This window comes from Puma concolor, chromosome B2, assembly GCF_028749965.1.
Source record: "Puma concolor isolate L17-30 chromosome B2, mPumCon1.1.hap2, whole genome shotgun sequence".
Lineage (NCBI taxonomy): Eukaryota > Metazoa > Chordata > Mammalia > Carnivora > Felidae > Puma > Puma concolor.
In genome coordinates this window covers 89,066,873-89,089,059 of record NC_141671.1, presented here as the reverse complement: position 1 = coordinate 89,089,059, position 22,187 = coordinate 89,066,873, and the positions used below count along the sequence as shown (strand labels likewise).

At 36.3% G+C, this 22,187-nt stretch overlaps 1 protein-coding gene across 1 annotated transcript in view; it reads left to right on the top strand.

The window, feature by feature from the left end:
• The window catches only part of MMS22L (MMS22 like, DNA repair protein), a 126,000-nt gene that overhangs the window by 15,365 nt on the left and 88,448 nt on the right, over nucleotides 1–22,187 (top strand). The window contains exons 10-11 of the mRNA XM_025925730.2: nucleotides 7,888–8,064; nucleotides 15,654–15,716. Coding sequence (XP_025781515.1) covers nucleotides 7,888–8,064; nucleotides 15,654–15,716 — 240 coding nt within the window. The remainder of the gene's footprint in view (nucleotides 1–7,887; nucleotides 8,065–15,653; nucleotides 15,717–22,187) is intronic.

Sequence of the window (22,187 nt, the reverse complement as noted above, 5' to 3'; positions counted from 1 at the left end):
AATTTTTTAATGTTTGTTTTTGGGGAAGAGAGAGAGAGAGAGAGAGCACGTGAGCAGGGGAGGGGCAGAGAGAGAGAGAGGGAGAGAGGGAGACATAGCATCCAAAGCAGGCTCCAGGCTCTGAGGTGTTAGCACAGAGCTAACCCTGAAGTAGAGCTGGAACCCACGAACTGTGAGATCATAACCTGAGCCAGACGCTTAACCAACTGAGCCACCCAGGCACCCCTGAAGCAGAAGGAAATTTTAATTTTAATCCAAACTGGATTAAATAGACAAACATTTGGAGCTATAAAAAAAAAAAAAAAAAACACCCTGCATAAGATACTCAGGTGTTAAAAAGAAGTAGAGTAAAAGCCAGAAATGAATGAAAAGAATAAATTGAATGCAGGAGAGAAATGAAAGAAAAAATAAATTTAGAGTTGACTAAATTACAAGGTGCCCAAGAAAAATACACTCAAATGAAAATTTAATCAGGGATATGAAAGAAAGACAGAAAACATGCAAGGAATATAAAGAATTAGAAAATAGCTGAAATGGAAGGTAAGCAAAAAGGAAATAGCCATATGTGTAAATGGAGTCTTTAAAGAAGAAAACAGAACAATAGGGTGTAGCTAACACTCAAAACTATTATCCAAGAAAACAGTTATTGGGGGAAAAAAAGAAGAGCTAATTCTACATATTGAAGGGGACTACCAGGTAACTGGTAAGATTAACTCCAAATAATTCATCCCAAGACATATCATACTAAAACTGTTTGATTTCAAACATGACTTTAGGTCCTATAGGAAATCCTCAAATTTTCTAGGCGAAAAGACCAAATAACTTAAAAGAGCAAAGTAATCTGACCTGCACTAGGCTTTTCAAAAACAACAGAAGGTAACAATGGAATATCTTAAAAGACTCAAAGAGCCTTCCTCCTTGTGAGGACACAGCCAGAGGTCTGCTGTCTACAGAAGGACCCCTGATCTTGGACTTCAGCCTCCATAATGAATAAACAATATGCCACAACAGAGCAAGCCTTCAGCTTAGAGAAAAGTGTTGTAGGTCCCATCTTTCACTCTACAGAGATTATATGGACTGGAACTATGACATACTCACTCCCTTGATAGAAAGCTCAAGACCAAGAAAAAGTGACCAAACCCAAAGGAAACAAAACTGCAAAAAGTTTCTTCTAAGACAGCAAAGAAGCTAGTTGAAAATTATTCCTTGTACTATCTGACATGCAGTGTCTTTGGGGACCGAGATGGATGTGGATAAACCAAGAAAGAAAAACAGAAAAAGCAATTGAAAATTTCAAGAACAGGGCTGCTTCCCTTCCTCATCCACCTGGGAGTTAATGATATCACAGAAGACATGATCATTCCCTGAATGTTGACAGCAGTCTAAGCTCCATACAGGGCCTGTTCTTAACAGCTTTCCAGACTGCTGAAGGCAGAGACTTTTTTTCTTTCTTCATGTTGTACAAAGATTTTTAAACTTTACAATGTGACAACATTAATTTATACAATACCCTCATTATGTTACATTTTTTAACTTTTTTTGTTTATTTGAGAGAGGGAGTGTAAGAGTGCAAGCAAGGGAGAAGGAGAGAGAGAATCCCAAGTAGGTGCCTAGCTGTCATCATGGAGCCTGTTGTGGGGTTCAAAGTCGCTAACCGTGAGATCATGACCTGAGCTGAAACCAAGAGTCAGGCACTTAACTTACTGAGCCACCCAGGCGCCCCCCTCATTATGTTTTTAAAAGAAGAAAACATGCGTATGTGCGCATGCATATACACACTAACATTTTTCCGTAAAGTATTTAATTCCTTCTACCCCCTGGCATCCCCCCCACCGAATGTGGTAGGTGAAATTGAATGGGATTTGGAGTTTTCTTGCTGAGGAAGAGACATTTTCTGCAATCAGGTCTGTGTTCAAAGAACTAATGTTCTAAGGAAATTATCTAAAGGGGAGAGGCAGTTCAGGGCTTTTAAGTTATTTTCATATCTGCCTGTGCTCCTGCTGACCTTTGTGAAGCCAACAGGATGATGTTTCCCAAGGGGACAGTGTATAAAGCAATTAGGGAACCCTCTTGGAGGCTCAGGAAGGTTTGCAAATTCACATACACCTCAAATTATGTGGGAATTCCAAGAATGGAAATAAACTAATTTGGTCAAGGACATAATTGTGTTCCAGGAAATATTCTAAACACATAGCTTTTGTAGATCTATCTGTATGACTGTTTTCCTGAAAACCCAACACTCATTATCTAGTAAACGTCAATTAGATTTCAGTTTCACAGAAGGAAAGCTAATAAATAATCCTTGAGTGATATTTCTTATGTGCCAGAAAGTAGAGTGGGTGTGAGGTTAAGTAAACTGTTCAAATAACAGAATATGATAAACTGGACTTCAAATGCAGATTTATTTGGTGCTACAACTCATGTTTTTCCTACCACACGATTATGTAAGAAAGTGCATATTTAAGAAAGAAAAGAAATAGCTGAATTAATTCATTCCTCTTTGGGGAAATAGACCTAAATATATTTTATGTGTACTCCCCAAATTGCCATGAATGAGGCAGGGGACACCAGTGCTGTACCATGTGCAATATCATAGCGTTTCCGACCAGTACAAATTATATTTTAGCTGCCACATATATGCATAAATTTATATATGTTGTCACGTTTAAGTGTCACAGAAAGATTGTTAAAGAAATTTTCTGTGAAATAAAAACATCATTAATACCAAAAACAAAAAGACAAAAAAACACCCAAAACCCCACAAAGATTCAAAATGTATGGGCCAAGGATTTTATAATTTTCACCCTGGCAATCCCACTTCTAGGAGTTTATTTTTGGTATATACGTCTAGCAATTCAGAAAAAATGCATATGCATCAGGCTCTTTAGTGCATTGTTTATAAAAGCATAATATGAGAAACTACCTAACGGCCCATACACAGACTAGTTGAACCAACCATGGTATATCAGCATATTGGAGTACTGTGTTCAATAGACTGAATAAAATATCTGAAGCATTTGATTTCCAGGATTTATTGTTACATAAGCAAAGTGCAGAAGAATATTTATAGGATGCTACCTTCTGTGTATGAAGATGGGGAAAATAGTAAATGCATATGATTAGTTGTGCACAGATAAATACTGGAAAGACAAATCAGAACTATGAAATCGGTGGGTAGGAATGGGAGATTGGTGAGGGACAGTGCAGTGGAAGGGTTTGAATGTGTTATGATTTTAGAACTGTGCTAAACTTGAACATGCTCCAGAAATAAATCAAGGTGCGTGGAAGAGGGATTCATTGGAACATAAAGAGAAACACCTAAACCGAACTGTATTGTAAGTGAGTAACACATGGGAGAAGTGATGTGGGGGGAGGACTGACCTAGACAATTTGGAATGCACTATTTTGACAATGTGCTCTAAGGCTAAAGACAGAAGAATTGTAATGAACTGCAAATACTGGACTCGTTTGTAGATTTGTCTTACAGTGCTATATATGAGTTAGCAATTTTAAATCTTTATTTGGGTTCTAGGACTGAGCAAATTAATATATCATGGGTGATTAAGAACCAACTTTGCCACTGTTGGAAAATTGAGTTACAAATATGGAAACAGGGAAAGGTAGAGTGAAAGATAATGTGTAGGAATAGAATTTGAGATATTAGTATGAAATAATGGTTTCTAATCATCAGAACCAGAAGTGAGTGTGTGTGTGTGTGTGCGTGTGTGTGCGCGCACACACATGGACGTGTGCATACATGCATTTCCTACCTTATCCAATAGGTGGGCCTACAAACGATGGTATTTGAGTAACAGGAAACTGCAATGTCTTGGTTTTGAAGACCAACCTCCAATGACAAGAAACAAAGTTCCTTTGGCAAATGACTGGTCTTCCAGGCTGGGGCATGAAAAGAAAAATGAACCTGGAACATTTTGTACCAGAAACTAAGGAGGTGCTCAGAAAATAAAGAAGACACCTCTGAAGGACAAAAGAGCCAACATGAAGATCTCCCACACTCTAAACCTGGGATAATTTGAGAAACAAAATAAATGATAGCGGGGCGCCTGGGTGGCGCAGTCGGTTAAGCGTCCGACTTCAGCCAGGTCACGATCTCGCGGTCCGTGAGTTCGAGCCCCGCGTCAGGCTCTGGGCTGATGGCTCAGAGCCTGGAACCTGTTTCCGATTCTGTGTCTCCCTCTCTCTCTGCCCCTCCCCCGTTCATGCTCTGTCTCTCTCTGTCCCAAAAATAAATAAACGTTGGAAAAAAAAAATTTAAAAAAATAAAAAAAAATGATAGCAAAGGATTGTAATCTATACAGTAAGACTTTATGGATTCATACTGGTATAAATGAAAAATAAATGGAGAGAAGGGAAACTCCTCCTAATAAATGTAGATGTTGGTGATAGAATTAGAAAATCACCAGTTGACAACTTCCTTAGTAACTGTTTCAGGCAAGAATCCTCAATGGCTGCCAGAAGTATGACGAAAAACAATATTTTTACAGCTGGATAAGTATCTACACTATCAGTTACAAAGGGAGCAGTAACTTTACAGTTTAGAAAATCTGGCAGATACCACCTTACCCACATGACCAAAGTTAACCAATAATAGGACAAATGGATATTATGTACCTTCAGTGTGTGATGTGATGCACTTAAAGAAGAAAAATGTGTCTTTGGTATCTTGCCAAAATATATAATGTGAATCTAATTATGAAGAAACTTAAGTTAAATCTAAATAATGGACCTGTACTCCTCAAAAATGTCAAGGTCAGGAAAGATAATAACTGAAGAACTATTATGAATTATAGGAAATAGAAGAGACCTGGTGGTACATGCAGCATGTGAGAATAGAGGGGATATGATAATGCTTTTAATTGTAGCTCCAAAGAAGTAGAAAGTGGAACAGAGAAAATACTTGAAGAGAAAATGACAGAAAATTTTCCATAGTTAAGAAAAGCTGTCACATTAAGAAAATCAATTCCAGTTAGGATTAAAAAAAAAAAAAAAAACAGACCTAGATACATCATAGTGAAACTGCAGAACATCAAAGACAAAGAGAAGAGCTACAAGCGTTCAGACAGAAAAATGTTACCTTCAAAAGAATGTCAATTATGGGGCGCCTGGGTGGCGCAGTCGGTTAAGCATCCGACTTCAGCCAGGTCACGATCTCACGGTCCGTGAGTTCGAGCCCCGCATCAGGCTCTAGGCTGATGGCTCAGAGCCTGGAGCCTGTTTCTGATTCTGTGTCTCCCTCTCTCTCTGCCCCTCCCCCATTCATGCTCTGTCTCTCTCCCAAAAAAATAAATAAACGTTGAAAAAAAAAAATAAAAAAAAAGAATGTCAATTAGACTATCAGCTGACTTCTCAACAGCAATGGAGGTCAGTGGGAATGTTAATTTTCATTGTATTAAAGCAAAGTAGTTGTCAACTTAAAATTTTTCACCAGTGAAATCTTTCAAGGGTGAGGTGAAACAAAGCTACTGTCAGTGAAACAGAATTGAAGGGAATTCTAAAAGAGGTATTTTAGAAGCATGGTGCCTGAATTGGGGGAATTGGGGGCAGGGCAGAGGTGGTGTGATGTATGAAGGAATAAAGTGCAAAGAAAATAGTAAATGTTTTGTATAAGTCAGTAATATAATCTGTTTGAATTAAGAAATAGTTAAAGTACACAGTAATACTGGTGTAGAAATTGGATAGGGCATAATGAGTATTTTAAGGTACTTATTTTAAGAGGAGAACGAAGATATGTATTAACTTATCAAGACATTTGCCTATATGCTGTTATTTGTAAGGTAATCACTGAAAGAAGAGAAAGTAGACTAATGTACTAGCTAGTGGAGGGGGAAAAAAGAAAAATATTTAACCCAAAAGAACTCAAGAAGGAGGTGTTTGTGGAAAAAATAGGTATACAAATAGAAATACAGAATAAGATGGTAAATTTAAAACTGAATGTAGGAGTCATTACATTAGTGGACTACTAAATGCTCATTTAAAAAAATATACTGTCAGAACAGAATGTAAGCTGTTTATAAGAGATAAGCTAAAACAAACTATAGAAGAGTTCAGAATTAATAGAAAAAGATGTAATATGTTAAACTAACATTAGAGAAAATTAGACTTTAAAACCAATAAGAGCATTACGTCATTTTGTACTGATAAAAGGTTCAATTTATCAGGAAGATAAAGCAAATTTAAATTTTTATGTGGCTAAGAACATAGTATTAAATGAAAATAAAAATTGAATTACAAGAAGAAATACACATATGCTTAGAAATAATTGAAATACAGGGGCGCCTGGGTGGCTCGGTCAGTTAAGCGTCCGACTTCGGCTCAGGTCATGATCTCATGGTCCGTGAGTTCAAGCCCCGCGTGGGGCTCTGTGCTGACAGCTCAGAGCCTGGAGCCTGTTTCAGATTCTGTGTCTCCCTCTCTCTCTGCCCCTCCCCTGTTCATGCTCTGTCTCTCTGTCTCAAAAATAAATAAACGTTAAAAAAAAATTAAAAAAAAAAAAATTGAAATACATTTCTAACCCATAGGTGAAAGAAAATATAATGGAAACTGTAAAATTTTTTGAAGTAAATGATAACTAACATACTACTAGTTAAAGCTTTGGGACTGCAGCTAAAGATAAAGAGGGAAAAGTATAACTTTATGTTGTTGTTTTTTTTTAATTTATTTTTGAGAGAGTGAGCTCTCTCAAGTACGGAGGGTTAGAGAGAGAGGGAGAGTTCCATCAGCCTCTGCCATTGCAGAGCCCTGAAATTTATAACTTTAAATACAGATGTTAGAGGGGGGAAAAAGCTGAAAATTAATGAGCTAAGAATTCATCATAGGGGCGCCTCAATGGCTCAGTTAAACGTTTGACTCTTGATTTTGGCTCAGGTTGTGATCTCACGGTTCCTGAGATTGAGCCCCATTTGGGGCTCTGGTCTGATAGCTGAGAGCTTGCTTGGGATTCTCTCTTCCTCTTTGCCCTTTCCCCACTCACACACATGCTCTGTCTCTCAAAATAAGTAAATAAACTTAAAAAGAATTCATCATACAAGAAGTTAGGGAAAAAAAATCCCTGCATAATAAACCCAAAGAAAGTAAAAGGTAGCAAATAAAACTAACACAAATTTGTAAAATTAAAAATAACAAAGATCAAAACAGAAAAAGATTAAAACGGTCAAAAATTGGTTCTTTAAAAGTTACTAAAATTGGCTAATTTCTCTTGAAATGATTACACAGTCAATACTAAAAATTTAAAAAGGAACATGACCAGATTTTGCAGATATTTTTAAAAGTTGAGATATTGTCATTAACTGTATGCCTAATAACTTGAAAATGTTTATAAGATGGAACAAATTACTAGAAAAAAAACTTACTAAAACTCATCAAATGCTCAACAACAGTGTATCAGGTAAATGGTTCATCATATAGTCATATTTTGGAATACTTTGATGAACTAGGCCTATACGCAATATGGATGAATCTCGGAAACACGATGCTTTGAAAAGAAGCAAGTTATAAAGAATAGTATTAGGCCACTTAAGAATACAAACATGGATAAAAAAGTGGTGATGGGAAGCCAAACTGTATATGGTTTAGGCTTATAGGCCTATGTGGCAAAACTTAAAAAGCAAGAGAATGATTTATGATGAAGGTCAGGATAATCATTTCCCCTGGATGGCAGAAGATGTGATTGTGGAACACATAGGATCTTTCTAGATTGCTAATCATGTTCTAATAATTCTTAACCTGTGTATTTTTATTCTTTAAATTTCACATACATGGGTTTTTTTCTCTTTTATGTGTATATATTATTATACAAATGGAGAAAAAAGCCCAAACCAAAGGTTATGTTCTTAGTGTAATTGAATCATATTACCTCTCTTTCTATAGTCATTTTGGAACTGGTTGAATAAACTACTTAAAACATTCTTTGACAAATCAAGTGACCGAAGACGACCTTCTGTGCCTATAATCCAGCCCAGGGATCCATTAGGTTTTAGTTGGTGGATCATCACTCATGTAGCATCATTTTACCAGTTTGATCGCCATGGAACACAAGATGAAATGGTAAGATTTTATTTTCTTAAACTTTCTTATTAATATGTATTTTTTGTAGACACGTTAGTAAACGAGCACAGAAACACAACAAAAAGTAGATCACAGGGGCGCCTGGGTGGGTCATTTGGGTGTCTAACTTCAGCTCAGCTCATGATCTCTCAAACTTTGTGAGTTTGAGCCCCATGTCAGGCTCTGTGCTGACAGCTCAGAGCCTGGAGCGTGCTTCGGATTCTGTGTCCCTCTCTTGCTCTGCCCCTCCCTTGCTCATGCTATCCCTCTCCTTCCCTCCCTCTCTCTCTTTCTCTCTCTCAAGAATAAATAAAACATTTAAAAAAACAAATTAAAAATAAAAGTAGATCACAATCCTAGAGAAAAATTCAGCTTCTGAATCTAGAAGTTGGTAGACCTTTCCCTAAACATCTTGAAAAATGGTAATTTTTATGTTTTTACTATTTAAGGAAGAGCACCTTGTAGAAGACTTGAGATCTAGTCCAGTCCTGGCTCTGCTACTAGGTAGTTGTGTGACCTTCAGTAAATTACTTCAACTTTTCTGAGCCTGTGTTCCCTCTTCCAAAAATCATGGGATTGAGTGTTCAGAAAATGCCTTTTACTTCCAAAATCTGTAAAATTGATGAAGGGAAAGCACATGTCTCCAGTAATGAGTTAGTAGTTTCTGTGAATAATTAGGTAAAATTATTTCCTCAGAATAATGCTTCTTTAGGGAAGCTTTTCATAAAGATATCTTAATCTATTAAACAACCATGAGGTTTACTTCAAATAGATTTTATATTTCTAGTTAGAAACATTTTTTTTTGGTGTTATTTAAAAAGCCCTGTGAATAGAACTAGCTGGTAAGACATATTTATTTGAAGCTCTATTTGTGTATAATTATTCCATGTTCAGAAGTGAATAGTGTAGTATTCTATTAGCCCATCAGTTCTATAACATATGGAATCTTGAAGCTAATGTGTCTGATTTTCAAAATTTACCTTTTTCTGGGGGGTGGGGGGGGGGGGTGGGGAGTAGTTCCCAAATCTGGCTTATCATCCATCAGACCTACCTGGAAGTTTTTAAAAATTCAGGTTTTCAGATCTCAACTCTAGAGATCCTGATTTAGTAATCTGGTTTGGAATTTGGGAATTCTTATTTGTAAAAAGTTTCTTGGTTCTCATCCTCTATCAGGTATGGAGATCATTGCTTATGAAACCTGTTCCTTGACAGACTTTCTTCTTTTTGAATACTGAAAAAAGTCAGCTCGGAAATCATGCATGGAATCTGAGGGTCAGTTAGCATTGACAGTTATGTCATAGGAATGGAAAGGACCTCAAAAGGTCTTCTAAATGATCCGCCTAATAATAAAAAGCTTTCCAGGAGATCCCAAGATAAATTAAAATAATAAATCAGAAAGTTCTCTGAGAAACTCACACACAGATCAATATTAACGTATTTAAGCATTATACCAATTTATTGAGAGGGATCAGTGGAATGAGCATCCCAGAGAAAAGGATTATATGTTCTTTGTACATCAGTTCTTATCATGCTGATATGTAGTAAATACTCCATAAATCTTAGCAGATTGTCATTATTATTGCAGTAGGCCTTTCACTGAGTATTTTTGTGGAGTTAATATGTTAATGTTTCACATCTTTTAACCATTAGAATACTAGAACATTAAAGTAACTCAAAAATTTACCTATAAAATAATGTCTTTACATCAGCATTTTATTTCTCTTCCCATTTTAATTCCCCAGTACATATTTTTTATTTTAATCGGTGTAAATAAAAACGGTAATTAGTTAAAAGCACCTTTGAGTTACCATTAAGGTGGTTATCATAATAATAGGTGCCAATGATAGGATGTACGTGAAACAGATTTATTGCCTCTTGCTTCAGGGAGCATGCTGTCAGGTTATAAATGCTTGCTGGAACTGCCGCTAACACTTATGCGAGTGAATGGTGTATTTCAGTGGTGGTTGATGTTGACCTCCACATACACTCACATGTGGTACGTAATCTAGCCATGTTAATATATATCATTACTATTACTGTTGTACTGTACGGTTGCATTGCTGAAATCACTCTTCTGTTTCATACAGAGAATTCCATAGGAATTAATGCTTTTATTAGCCCTGAATCAAGATAGTAATTGAATTGTCTGTGTTTAAAATAGCTTAATCTACGTCTTTTAATATGTCAGCAGTTCCTGTATGATTTTCTTTTGCTAAAATACATATATTTTAAGAATCTTAATTTAAATTATATAGAAGGTTTTAAGAGGAAAATGCCATCATTTGAAAAAGAACCTTTCATATGATAAAAATAATAGAGATGTATAATGTATATGTATATGTGTAAAACAGACTTGGATTGTATTCATGAGTGCTCAAAGAACTTCAGATATTTCTGGACTTCTTAATATCTTTGAGAAAAAAAAACACCTCAAGCTCTCTAGTTGATACTAGTTTTCATTAGGGGTGATGCCTTCAGCATATTGCATTTGCTAAGCGTTTTGTGGGTTTTTTAAAAATTTTATTTATTTACTTAGAGCAAGCAATGAATGGGGGAGGGACAGAGGGAGAGGGAGAGAGAGAGAATCCTAAGCAATCTCCAAGCTCCACACGGAGCCCAATGCAGGGCTCAATCTCATGACCCTGAGATCGTGACCGGAGCCGAAAGAGTTAAATGCTTAACCTCCTGAACCACCCAGGCGCCCCACATTTGCTAAGTGTTTAATACTTCACAGTGACTAAGCAGCCTTTATATCTGTGAAGTAACATGAAGTAGGTGAGAGAGTAACATATCCATTTTACAAGTAACAAAACTGAGGTACACCATAGTTAAATGTCAGCCTATCTTTTGTCACTTAGATAAATTTGATATTGGGGTTCTCCTAAAGACCGCCTTCTCTCATGAATAGAACTTCAGTATGGAAACCGTGTGTACCAGTTTGCCATGGACAGTTTCTGTTATGCCTATTATCCCCTCCTCCTATCTGGTTAATTTTCCTTTTACTCTCAAGTGTCTCAATTTGGTCCAGAAGTCCTGTAATCATTCTGATCTATGAATGTAAAGGTATATTGACTCATCCTTTCAGAGAGATTATGCAGAATGTTAATTTGGATCTGGGATATATTTTGATCAGAATTTTGAAAATTTTCTGAATTCTTTTTTCTTTTTATGATACAGTATCACAGCCAACTACCATATAGAAAATGGCCATGCATTAATAAGCCTGCTTTGTTCCACTCACAAGATGAGATCTTTACATTTTATTTTTTTAATTAAAAAAAGAATTTTTTTTTAATGTTTGTTTATTTTTGAGAGAGAGAAAAAGTGCTAGTGGAGGAGGGGCAGAGAGAAGGGGAGACAGAGGATCCAAAGCAGGCTCTGCACTGACAGCAGAGAGCCCAACGTGGGGTTTGAACAAGCCGCGAGATCATGACCCAAGCTGAAGTTGGACACCCAACCGACTGAGCCACCCAGGCATCTCAAAATTTTAACATTTTAAATAGGTTTCACATATGCTTCATTTTTTAATTTTATTTTAAAAGCTTTTTTGTGGATTAAACTTTTGCTGTGCATTTAATCACAAAATTTGCCAATTGATTAATGTAAGCTTGTAAGGAAAATTTGGTATCTCTCCTACTAGAGGCTTTAGAGTTTCATGTGTTTCTATTTAAGGTTTTTCTTTCAACCTAGATAAGAGTGTGTTATCTTCTCACAATTGCCACCATCTATTTTAAAAGCAAATATAGTTTAAAGAGAAGACATATTTTGGGGCATTGCAGGAATCAGTTTAACAGTACTTTCCCTGCTGATGTCAGGCCAGCTGATGCTCATCTTCGAAACATCTGAAATGGTGACTAGATAAAAAGTCTGAAATATAACCTTAAAGTGAGAGCTGCACCAAGTTACCTTGTCTGCTGGAAGTGGAGAATGGGGTATCTATTTTATATTTGTGGTGGAGACATGACCTGTCCTGAAGCTTAAGTGGTTGTCTTAGTTTGGATGGTGGGATAAGAGATATAAAACATAACCCAAAATTGATGACTTCCTATTTCCTTTCTTTTTTTTTTTAATGTTTATTTATTTTTGATAGAGAGCATGAGAAGGAAGGGGCAGAGAGAGAGGGTAGGGGGACAGAGGATGCGAAGCAGGGTCTGTGCTGACAGCAGAGAGCTCGGTGCAGGGCTTGAACTCACAAACCGTGAGATCATGACCTGAGCTAAGTCAGACACTTAATCAACTGAGCCACCCAGGCGCCCCATATTTCCTTTCTGTCAGAGAGATTAAGTTTTATGTAAGTTAGTATGTAGAAAAAAAATGTAGGTGCTCAAAGTTCAGTTTTGCTGTGGAGAAAAAATCTGTGTCCTTTGATACAGTCTCTTAGACTTGATTTGGGCATGATATAGTTGTCATTCTTTAATCTGAGTTATGGTTTATTTTTGTTTTAGATTATAGCCACAGTACTGATCCACAGAGTTGAAATTCTCTGGACAAGAATACATTACTTACCTATAATTCCTGTGATTCAAATGCCTTGATAGAACAGAATCATTGAAATATACTCACTAACGCTATGAAACTATAAAGCTAAATACAGTAGTCCTGTCATAACCCCTGCTTATTTGGGGTTAGTGATGATGTTTTCTTAGTCAAGAGTGATATAAAAGGGAATTGCTGAAAGGTGAGGGAAGGTTTATTAGAAAATGGGAAGAATACTGGCTTTGGAGCAAAATTCTTGCTCTGACTTGTATGTATATATACATAACCTCTCTGAGACTTAATTGTGTTTGGAAATTGTGAAATGGAAAGATTTTTTTTTTTTTTTTTGAGGAAGTAATGTAAAGACCTTAACACAGTGTTCATATAGTATTATAAAACAAAATAATCTCTTTTTTGAGAGAATTTTAGGACCAGTTACCAAGGCTGCTCATTTCTGACACCAATTGCAAGCTCAAGAATGCCCAAAACCGGGGCGCCTGGGTGGCGCAGTCGGTTGAGCGTCCGACTTCAGCCAGGTCACGATCTCGCGGTCCGTGAGTTCGAGCCCCGCGTCAGGTTCTGGGCTAACAGCTCAGAGCCTGGAGCCTGTTTCCGATTCTGTGTCTCCCTCTCTCTCCGCCCCTCCCCCGTTCATGCTCTGTCTCTCTCTGTCCCAAAAATAAATAAACGTTGAAAAAAAAAAAAAATTAAAAAAAAAAAAAAAGAATGCCTAAAACCATATAATTTACTTAGATTTACAGAACTCTCTAAAAGCTATTACACTCATGGTTATGGTTTATTACAGGGAAAGAATATAAATTAAAATTAGCTAAGGGAGGAGTATATAGTAGAGTCCAGGAGAAGTACCAAATGTGGAGCTCCTGTTGTTTTCTCCCCATGTTGTCAAGATACGTTAGTCTCTTGGCATCAGTGTGTGACAGTATGCAGGGAGTATTTCCAACCAGGAGAGCTTGCCTAAGCTGCAGTGTTCAGTTTTTATTGGAGCTCCATTACATAGATGTGATGGATTGATTGCCCACACGGTTAATCTCAATCTTCAGATCAACTTTCCAGGTCACCACAGCCCTTAGCCTAAGTCACATTGTTGGTTTTGGGCTGTGGCCAGCCTCCACCCTCAATTACATTGTTAGACTATCCAGTATGACTCTAGGCTCCCCGGCAAACAAAGATATCCCTATCAGGTATAACATTCCAAGGGCCTAGAAATTACTCCCCAGAAGCCAAGGATAAAGGCCAGATTTTCTCTTTGGGTAAGGCCAAATTCTTTACTACACATTCTCTCCTAATAAAAGGTTTGTATTCACTTTATTTACATAAATATATCTGAAAAAGTCAATAATTTTTTTTTTTTTTTTTTTTGCTAAAAATAACTGAGTCATTGTATCAGTTATTTCTAACTGTGAAACAAAATTTGGCAGCTTAAGACAGCAAACATTTATTATCTCACACAGTTCCTAAGGCTCAGGTATACAGTAAGAGCTTAGCTGGATGGTTCTGGCCCAGGATCCCTCATGAGTTTGTAGTAAACTATCAGCAGGTGCTTGAGTCTCTGAAGACTAGAGCTGGAGGACTCACTTCCAGTCTTTCTCATGTTGGCAGGAGGCTTTAGTTACTCATCACATAGGCTTCTTGAGGCCTCTTCACACTATGGTTTTCCCTGACGGAGTCAACAAGAGATTTTCATTAAGTTGGAAGCTTCATTGTGTTCTAACCTAATCTTGGAAATGACATACCAACACTCCTATTAGTACTGATGCTCTCTTGATAACAGACCAACCCTGGCACAGTGTGCAGTGGGGTGGGGGTGGAGGGTTAAATAAGTGTATGAATACCAGGAGACAGGGTCATTGGGGGCCATTTTAGAGAGGGGCTACCACAGTCATTGAGTACCTTTATTAAGGAAATGTTTGTTTAGTAATTTTATGTAATGAGCATCTTACATGAACATTATCCAGTCATTTAAAATTGAGAATATTGCAGGGGCGCCTGGGTGGCTCAGTCAGTTAAGCGTCTGACTTTGGCTTAGGTCATGATCTCCTGGTTCATGAGTTCGAGCCCTGCGTCGGGCTCTGGGCTAATGGCTCAGAGCCTGGAGCCTGCTTCCGATTCTGTGTCTCCCTCTCTCTCTGCCCCTCCCCCACTTGTGCTCTGTCTCTCTGTCTTTCAAAAATAAATATTTCAAAAAAAAATTTTTTTAATCAAGAATATTGTACATGCTTTAACCTTTTATGAGTCATTTGGGTTCATCCTTCTGAACAACATATTAATTATGATGGGGATGGTAGGGTATGATGAGGCTCTTTGTTTCTATTCTTTAAGGCATCTGGCTTTGCTTTTTGAGGTGTTACAGTTACCTTTTGTACCTTTTTCACTCACTGTCAGAAACTAGTTGTTATTTGCTTCCTCTCCAAAGCACTTTCTTTTCTTCTGGTTTTGACTAGTATACATGTATCCAGAGCTTTAAGAACTGAGCGTTCCTCCAGCTTTCCCTTTGGAAAGCAAAGCCTTTTTCAGTGCCTAGCTTTTGTGAAGTATTTTGGCTTTGTGAAAGTCCTTTTCGGCTTTCTTCCTTATTGTGAGGAGTCTTCCAGATAAGTGACCATTGATTAAATGAGGTAGTACTGTGTACATTTTTTTCCTATACAAAATGTTTAGTTAATTGCTTAGTAGAATAGATTGTCTTGATGTTATTATACATAAAATGAAAAAGTCTCTGGTGAGTAAAGTATACAATGAGGAAAAACACTCAAAGCATACAACACTCCAAAAACTACATAAAGTTTTTTTTTTCCGCTTAAATTACATATGACAGCAAAATTTAAATATTTGTTAAAACAGTTATAATTGTATACAAGTGCCATTGTTTAATAAAACATGTCCTGTTAAGGTTTATATTGGATTGGAATAGTTACAATTTTTTTTTTCTACCAAGTCTGTCAAGTTACTCTGTCCAAGTAATTTTAGACATTCAAGAAGTTGTAATGATGTCTGATGTTAGAGAAGATATTTGTACTTCACTACTAGCCTGCTATACTATAATTTCAATGCATAATTAAGAGCAATAATTTTGCTGCAATATTCTCCCTTTCTAGAGACAAATGGAATCAAATTGGAATTTTGTAGAAGAACTGCTAAAAAAGTCCATCGGTGTTCAGGTATGCTTTCAAATGAGACAATTTGTGGGCTTTGCTAAATTTCTAACGTTACAGATTTTATTTTTTAAGAACTGAGAAAACTTAAAATGATTTAAATAACAAACTCTGTTTACTTATTAAAAACCTGAGGTGGAATCATCATTCTTTGTTAATGAAGGGGCAACATAAGATAGTTCCTATGAATGAGTATCCTTTGAAGATTTTTATTTCTAACACTGAGTTGCCAGTTGAAGGACAAATAAAATTATCCTAGCCGGTGACTTTGACAAAATGTATTCAGGATAAGTAGTGGATGTTTCAAAACTGTACGCCATTCCTTGACTGTATGGTATCGGGTCTAGAGACACGATGAGGGAGATAGTGGCATTGGAAATTCGGCTGTATCCTCACCACAGCAGGAGGGTGACTTGCCTTGCTGAGCAATTTGTCTTACAGGCGCGAATCCTACTCTAACTGATAAGGTCCTAGTTTCTGAGCCCTCATTTCCTACGTTATCATTTTTCTTTCTGCAGAGCCGCTAATGTGGTGCTTCATGGCCCAGAGGTCAGATTTGACCTCCTTTTAAAATAGTTTTAAATGTGCTATTCATCACATCTTTAAACATACTGTATTGTAGTTCTCTAAAGTTTTGTAGTATAAGTTATTTATGTAAGAATTTAAGGGGAAATTTTAGTAAAGAATATTTTTAAATTTGGGTAGTAGATTACTTTTCTGTTAGGATATGAAGATTGTTAAAATCTTGAAGAGGAATAAACAAGAAATATAGTACAGGATTGATATATATATCATATGTACGTACATGCACACTCATTCATACTTATGAATACACGCACATTTATTTTGTAGCCATATCTTTGAAAATCATATAAATAGTGTCAAATTTTCTTTTCCATTTTATCTATATTAACTCTTAATTTTTTTAGGTAAAGCATACAATAAGTACATTTAGTTTATAATATGAGTCTTCCAATTAACGAGTAAAAATTCTAGACTAGAATTCCAAAGACTTGTGCATACATAGTTGTATGAAAAACAAAAGAACTATAACCTCAACCATTATAAAAGTTTTTATTTTTATTTTTTTCTGTGTCATTTCAATTGGCTTTCTCCTTCGTTCTTTTTGAGAACATACTGATTTAGTAATTCAGAAAGTGTCTTATATACATTTTTTTTTTTTACCTCAAGAACGTAGGGGATCACTAAAAAGTGGTCATTGTTAATTATGTTAGCTATTGATCCAGTCTTAATGCCTTAACACACCTTTAAAACCTCTTAAACTTCCTTTCAGCTCTAACGTATGAATTTATGGTTTATTCAGGTAGGTTTTAAATTACAGAGTATTTCTTAGGTTCTAAGGGTCATATGGATAAATACCCGTACACTCATAATGGTCTAGGACAAACAGGAGAAAGAATTTATCATCATCTCTGTTCCATTGTTTTTTGACTAAGAAGTTTGCTTTTTGACTAAGAGATTGAAAACCCTCCTCAGACCCTTTTTAGTTGCTTGAAAATTAATTCTTTTTTTCTTGTGTTTATGACTCACTATAATTTTGATTTTAAATGAAGGAAACTCATTGACTTGAAAAAAAAAACTTTGAAGTGTCTTACTCATAATGTAATAAAAGTTATTCTGACACTGCATAATATATCTTTACAATATAGCTAGTATGTTAATGGTGTTAGCTGAACTTATTTTGATGATAAATACGTAGTTCTTGGAAGTAAGTAGTATGCCCATCAGGAATTGCCTGGCTTGTGGTTTCCCAGAATTGGGATCAGTGCTAAAACCAGGGAAGTCCTGGGCAAACTGTGGGAAGTCAGGCACCCTAGAAATAGAAATAGTCTAGTGACTCCAAGAAACTTTCTCTGGGAATTTAGATGTAACATAAAGTCAAAGTAATTTTTCCCGTGAGAGAAGCCATTATAATATTTAGAAAGAAGTAGTCCATTTTCTCTAGTGATCTTTCAATTTTGTCATGCCTTGATTGTATCAAATTAGATTTTATAAGTAGTTTAGTACTACTTGCTGGAGTTCTTGAAATCAATTTTGTGGGTGCAGTAGGTGGTCATAAAAAATAAATAATATGTTCAGATAGAACTATCAGTTTGATTATATCTGTTTTCCCCCATTGAGGTAAATTAAAATCTGCCCATGCCCGTGTGCTTTGACTTTATCTCCAACAGTGAAAGAGTCCATTTGCAGTATTTAAAAAACATACATTCCTCGTGTAGAGCAGTCGTCAAATATAATCCGTAGGCATGCCACTGTAGTTGTAATTAAGCAAATAATGTTCCAAATCTTTTTCTAGCCAGAAAGGATTTTCTAGAAACAGACATTGAGCTTTATAGGTAAAGAGAACATTTATTGTTTAACTTTGCTTCTGTTGGTATGATTAAATAGTTAAGTATTTACCTTAACCATTTTTTGGAGGCAGTACTATTTAATATTTGTGTATGCTGACAGTAAACATTTGTTCTACCTTTAAAACGGCATTATTGTATTCAAATGAAGAGGAAGATTTTGAGTTTTATACTACCTGTTTTTTAAAGCCTCATTTTTTGACATCCTAGAGACAATTTTCTACTAAAGTTTATTGAAGGGTATAAAAAGATATCCAAAACAAGTCTAATATTTTTATTTGCTAAGGAACCTGAAGAGTCCAAGGCTAAAAACAACTCAGAATGTAATTAGATCTCACTTATATGGGGCAGTAATCTTCTAATAGTTAATTTATTTCTATTCATTTATTTGTAATTTTTTTAATGTTTATTTTTAAGAGAGACAGAGACAGAGTACGAGCAGGGGAGGGGCAGAGAGAGAGAGACATACACAGAATCTGAAGCAGGCTCTAGGCTCTGAGCTGTCAGCACAGAGCCCAGTGCGGGGCTTGAACTCACAAACCGCGAGATCATGACCTGAGCCAAAGTTGGACACTTAATCGAGTGAACCACCCAGGCGCCCCCTAGTAACTAATTCAAAATCATTATGTTTCTTGGACAGAAGGATCTTGACTGGGATATTGAATTTCAACTTTCTTTAATCCTAAAAATACATTGAATCACGCAGGCAGACTAATAGTTATTATTTAGGTTGCAAATAATTTTTATTCTTCTGATGACTTCTTCTAGTTAGGTTATTCGTTAAAAAATGAGCCCTCAATTGTTAAATTGCCATTTTTATTAAAAAAAAACAAAAACAAAAACTAAGAGTAATTTTTTTTTTTTTTTTAAACGTTTACTTATTTTGAGAGAGGGAGAGAGAGAGAGGCACAGAGAGAGAATCCCAAGCAGGCTCCACACTGCCAGCTTGGAGCCTGACACGGGGCTGGAACTCATGAACCATGAGATCATGACCCAAACCAAAGCCAAGAGTCGGGTGCTTAACTGACTGAGCCACCCAAGTGCCCCAAGAGTAAATTTTTTTTTTAATTCCAGTATAGTTAAAATAGTGTTATATTAGTTTCAGATGTACAATATAGTGATTCACCAATTCCATATATTACTGATAAGCTCATCATGGTAAGTGTACTCTTAATCCCCTTTACCTATTTTACCATCCACCCATTCACCTGCCCTCTGGTAACCAACTATTTGTTCTCTATAGTTAAAGTCTGGTTTTTGGCTTGTCTTTTTTTTCTCCTTGTTTGTTCTGTTTTTTAAATTTCATATATGAGTGAAATCCTATGGTATTTCTCTCTCTCTCTGACTGGCTTATTTTGCTTGTAATTATACTCTCTAGCTCCATCCATGTATTGCAAATAGCAAGATTTCATTCTTTTCTTGTGGCTGAGTAGTATTCCAGTGTGCGTGTGTGTGTGTGTGTGTATCTTTATTCAGCTATCGATGGACACTTGGACTGTGTATGTAATTTGGCTGTTGTAAATAATGCTGCTACAAACATAGGGCTGCATATATCCTTTCAAATAAGTATTTTCATATTCTTTGGGTAAATACCGAGTAGCTCAGTTACTAGATCATATGGTGATTCTGTATTTAAATTTTTAAGGAGCCTCCATACTGTTTTACAGAGTGGCTGCACCAGATTACATTCCCACCAATGGTGTAAGAGGGTTCCTTTTACTCTATATCCTCACCAACACTTATTGTTGCTTGTGTTGTTGGTTTTAGCCATTCTGACAGGTGTGAGGTGATACTTCATTGTAGTTCTGATTTGCATTTCCCTAATGATCAGTGATATTGAGCATCTTTTCATGTATACTGGCTATAAAAGATAATTGTTTTCATTTTTAGTTCAGTAGAAGAATATCATGTATGGTATATACCCAAATTTAAGATGCCTAAATTTGATATTTCAAAATAAAGATGGGAAGACATTCTTTATAAAAAGACTAAAGCAGAGGGGCACCTGGGTGGTTCAGTCGGTTAAGCTTCCGACTTCGGCTCATGTCATGATCTCCTGGTTTGTGGGTTCAAGCCCCGCATCGGGCTCTGTCCTGACAGCTCAGAGCCTGGAGTTTGCTTCAGATTCTGTGTGTGTGTGTGCACGCGCGTGCACTCTTGCGTCTCCTCCTCTCTCTCTCTCCCTCTCTCCCTCCCCCGCCTTCGCCGTCTTGTGTGTTCTATCTCAAAAATAATACATAAAAGTTAAAAAAAAAAGAGTTATAAAAAATAAAAGGACTAAAGCAGGCACTATGGAATCAGGAGATCAAAAGCAGACACTATGGAATATTCTGGGATAGCCTTCTCATTGAATAGTTTATACATACTCACACAACAGAGAAGAGACCTACAGAGCATCCATAGGTCTTGTGAAAAATGCAGAAGCTGAGTAGCATAGCCTCTGGGATTCAAACAGGCAGGTGTAAGCCTGTGTAGAAAAGAGGCCCAAAGACCTGGTTTGTTTAAAACTCTTTATTCAGAGGACATGGATTTAGATGTAATTATTCAAACCTCTTGGTTTAGGTAGAGTTCGACCTTAGCACTCACAGAAATGAAATATATCAGTGTAAGGTACTATACTGAGATCCTGTTGCATTTATTATTTGATCATAGTTAGGCCTAAAAAAATATCTCTCTCTTGCAGACAATACAGTGACAGCCATCCCTATGCAAGCACTGTACTTAGCACTTAATGTACATTCTTCCACTTAATGTTTATGGCAGGGCCTGATAGGGTTAAGGAGTTTGTCCATGTTCATATAGGTAACTAAGAAGTGGCAAAGCTGGGATTTGAGTCTTCTTACATGTTTTACTCACAGTGTGCTCTCTCAAAGCATTTGACTTGGTTGGATTCTGAATAAAACTATTTTTGCCATTTCTATTTTAAAACTTTTTTACTGCTATGTGTTTAATCGTTTTTGGTTTCTAGATCTATTTTGATGATACTTGTGGAAAGCATCTCAAATTTCCATATTTTTGTTTGTGTTTTTTTTTTCCTTTCCAGTAAGTGTGTGATGGAAAATGTAAGGTAGGAAGAAATTAATATACACAGGAGTTTTCCAGTACTCTTCACTGTATTTCATCTTCTGTTTTCTCGTTATGAATTTCAGCTAAGATATCTCTTTGCTCTTTTCTCCTATTTTGTATTTATATCTCTTTGATTATCTGGACTTGAAGTTAGGCAAATCCTTTCTTCTTAATTCAGCTGATGTGCACACACACATTTTTGAAGGGAATTTTTAAGAAAAAACTAAGGGAGGAGTACCTGGGTGGCTCAGGTTAAGCATCCCGTTAAACATCCGACTTCAGGTCATGATCTCATGATCCGTGGGTTTGAGCCCTGTGTTGGGTTCTGTGCTGACACCTCAGAGCCTGGAGCCTGCTTCAGAATCTGTCTGCCTCTCTCTCTGCCCCTCCCTCATCTCTTGTTTCTCTCAAAAATAAATAAACATTAAAAAACATTTTTTTTAAACTAAGGGTAAATAGCTCAAAACAAATGAATATACAGGAAATGAAAATGTATTTTATAACAAATACTAGCTGTAATTAATTATAAGCTAAACAAAATTTTTAAGTCCTACTCAACTGACTGATTACCCAATCCTGCCAAAACAGGAGAAAATGGTATTTTCTTTTTCATTATAATCTGTAGCCACTAGCAGGGAAAAGAAGGGAAATTTATCTCCATTCTTTTAAAAAAATAAAAAAAAGTCTCTCAGAATACACCATATTTAATTTCTTCTTGGTTGGGCACAGTGTAAAGAACATGGGTTCTGGCCTCACAAATTTTATTCAAATCTTGGTCTGGTCACCAAGAGCAATCTTGATCAAATCCAGTGTGCATTAAATGTTCATTTCTTTTCCCTTCTGTTTTTGGAAAGAGGCATAGAATGGTATTTATAATTGGTTTTGGAGTCATAAATCCTTGAAGTATATTGAATTTAGTATGTTTTAATTTATCTGAGTAGTATGCCACAGGAATGAGCCTAGGTCTTGCTTAATATTTTCATAACAAAATCAAAAGAATATTAATGATGGACAGAAACTTCCCTTCTTTGTTTAAATTTTT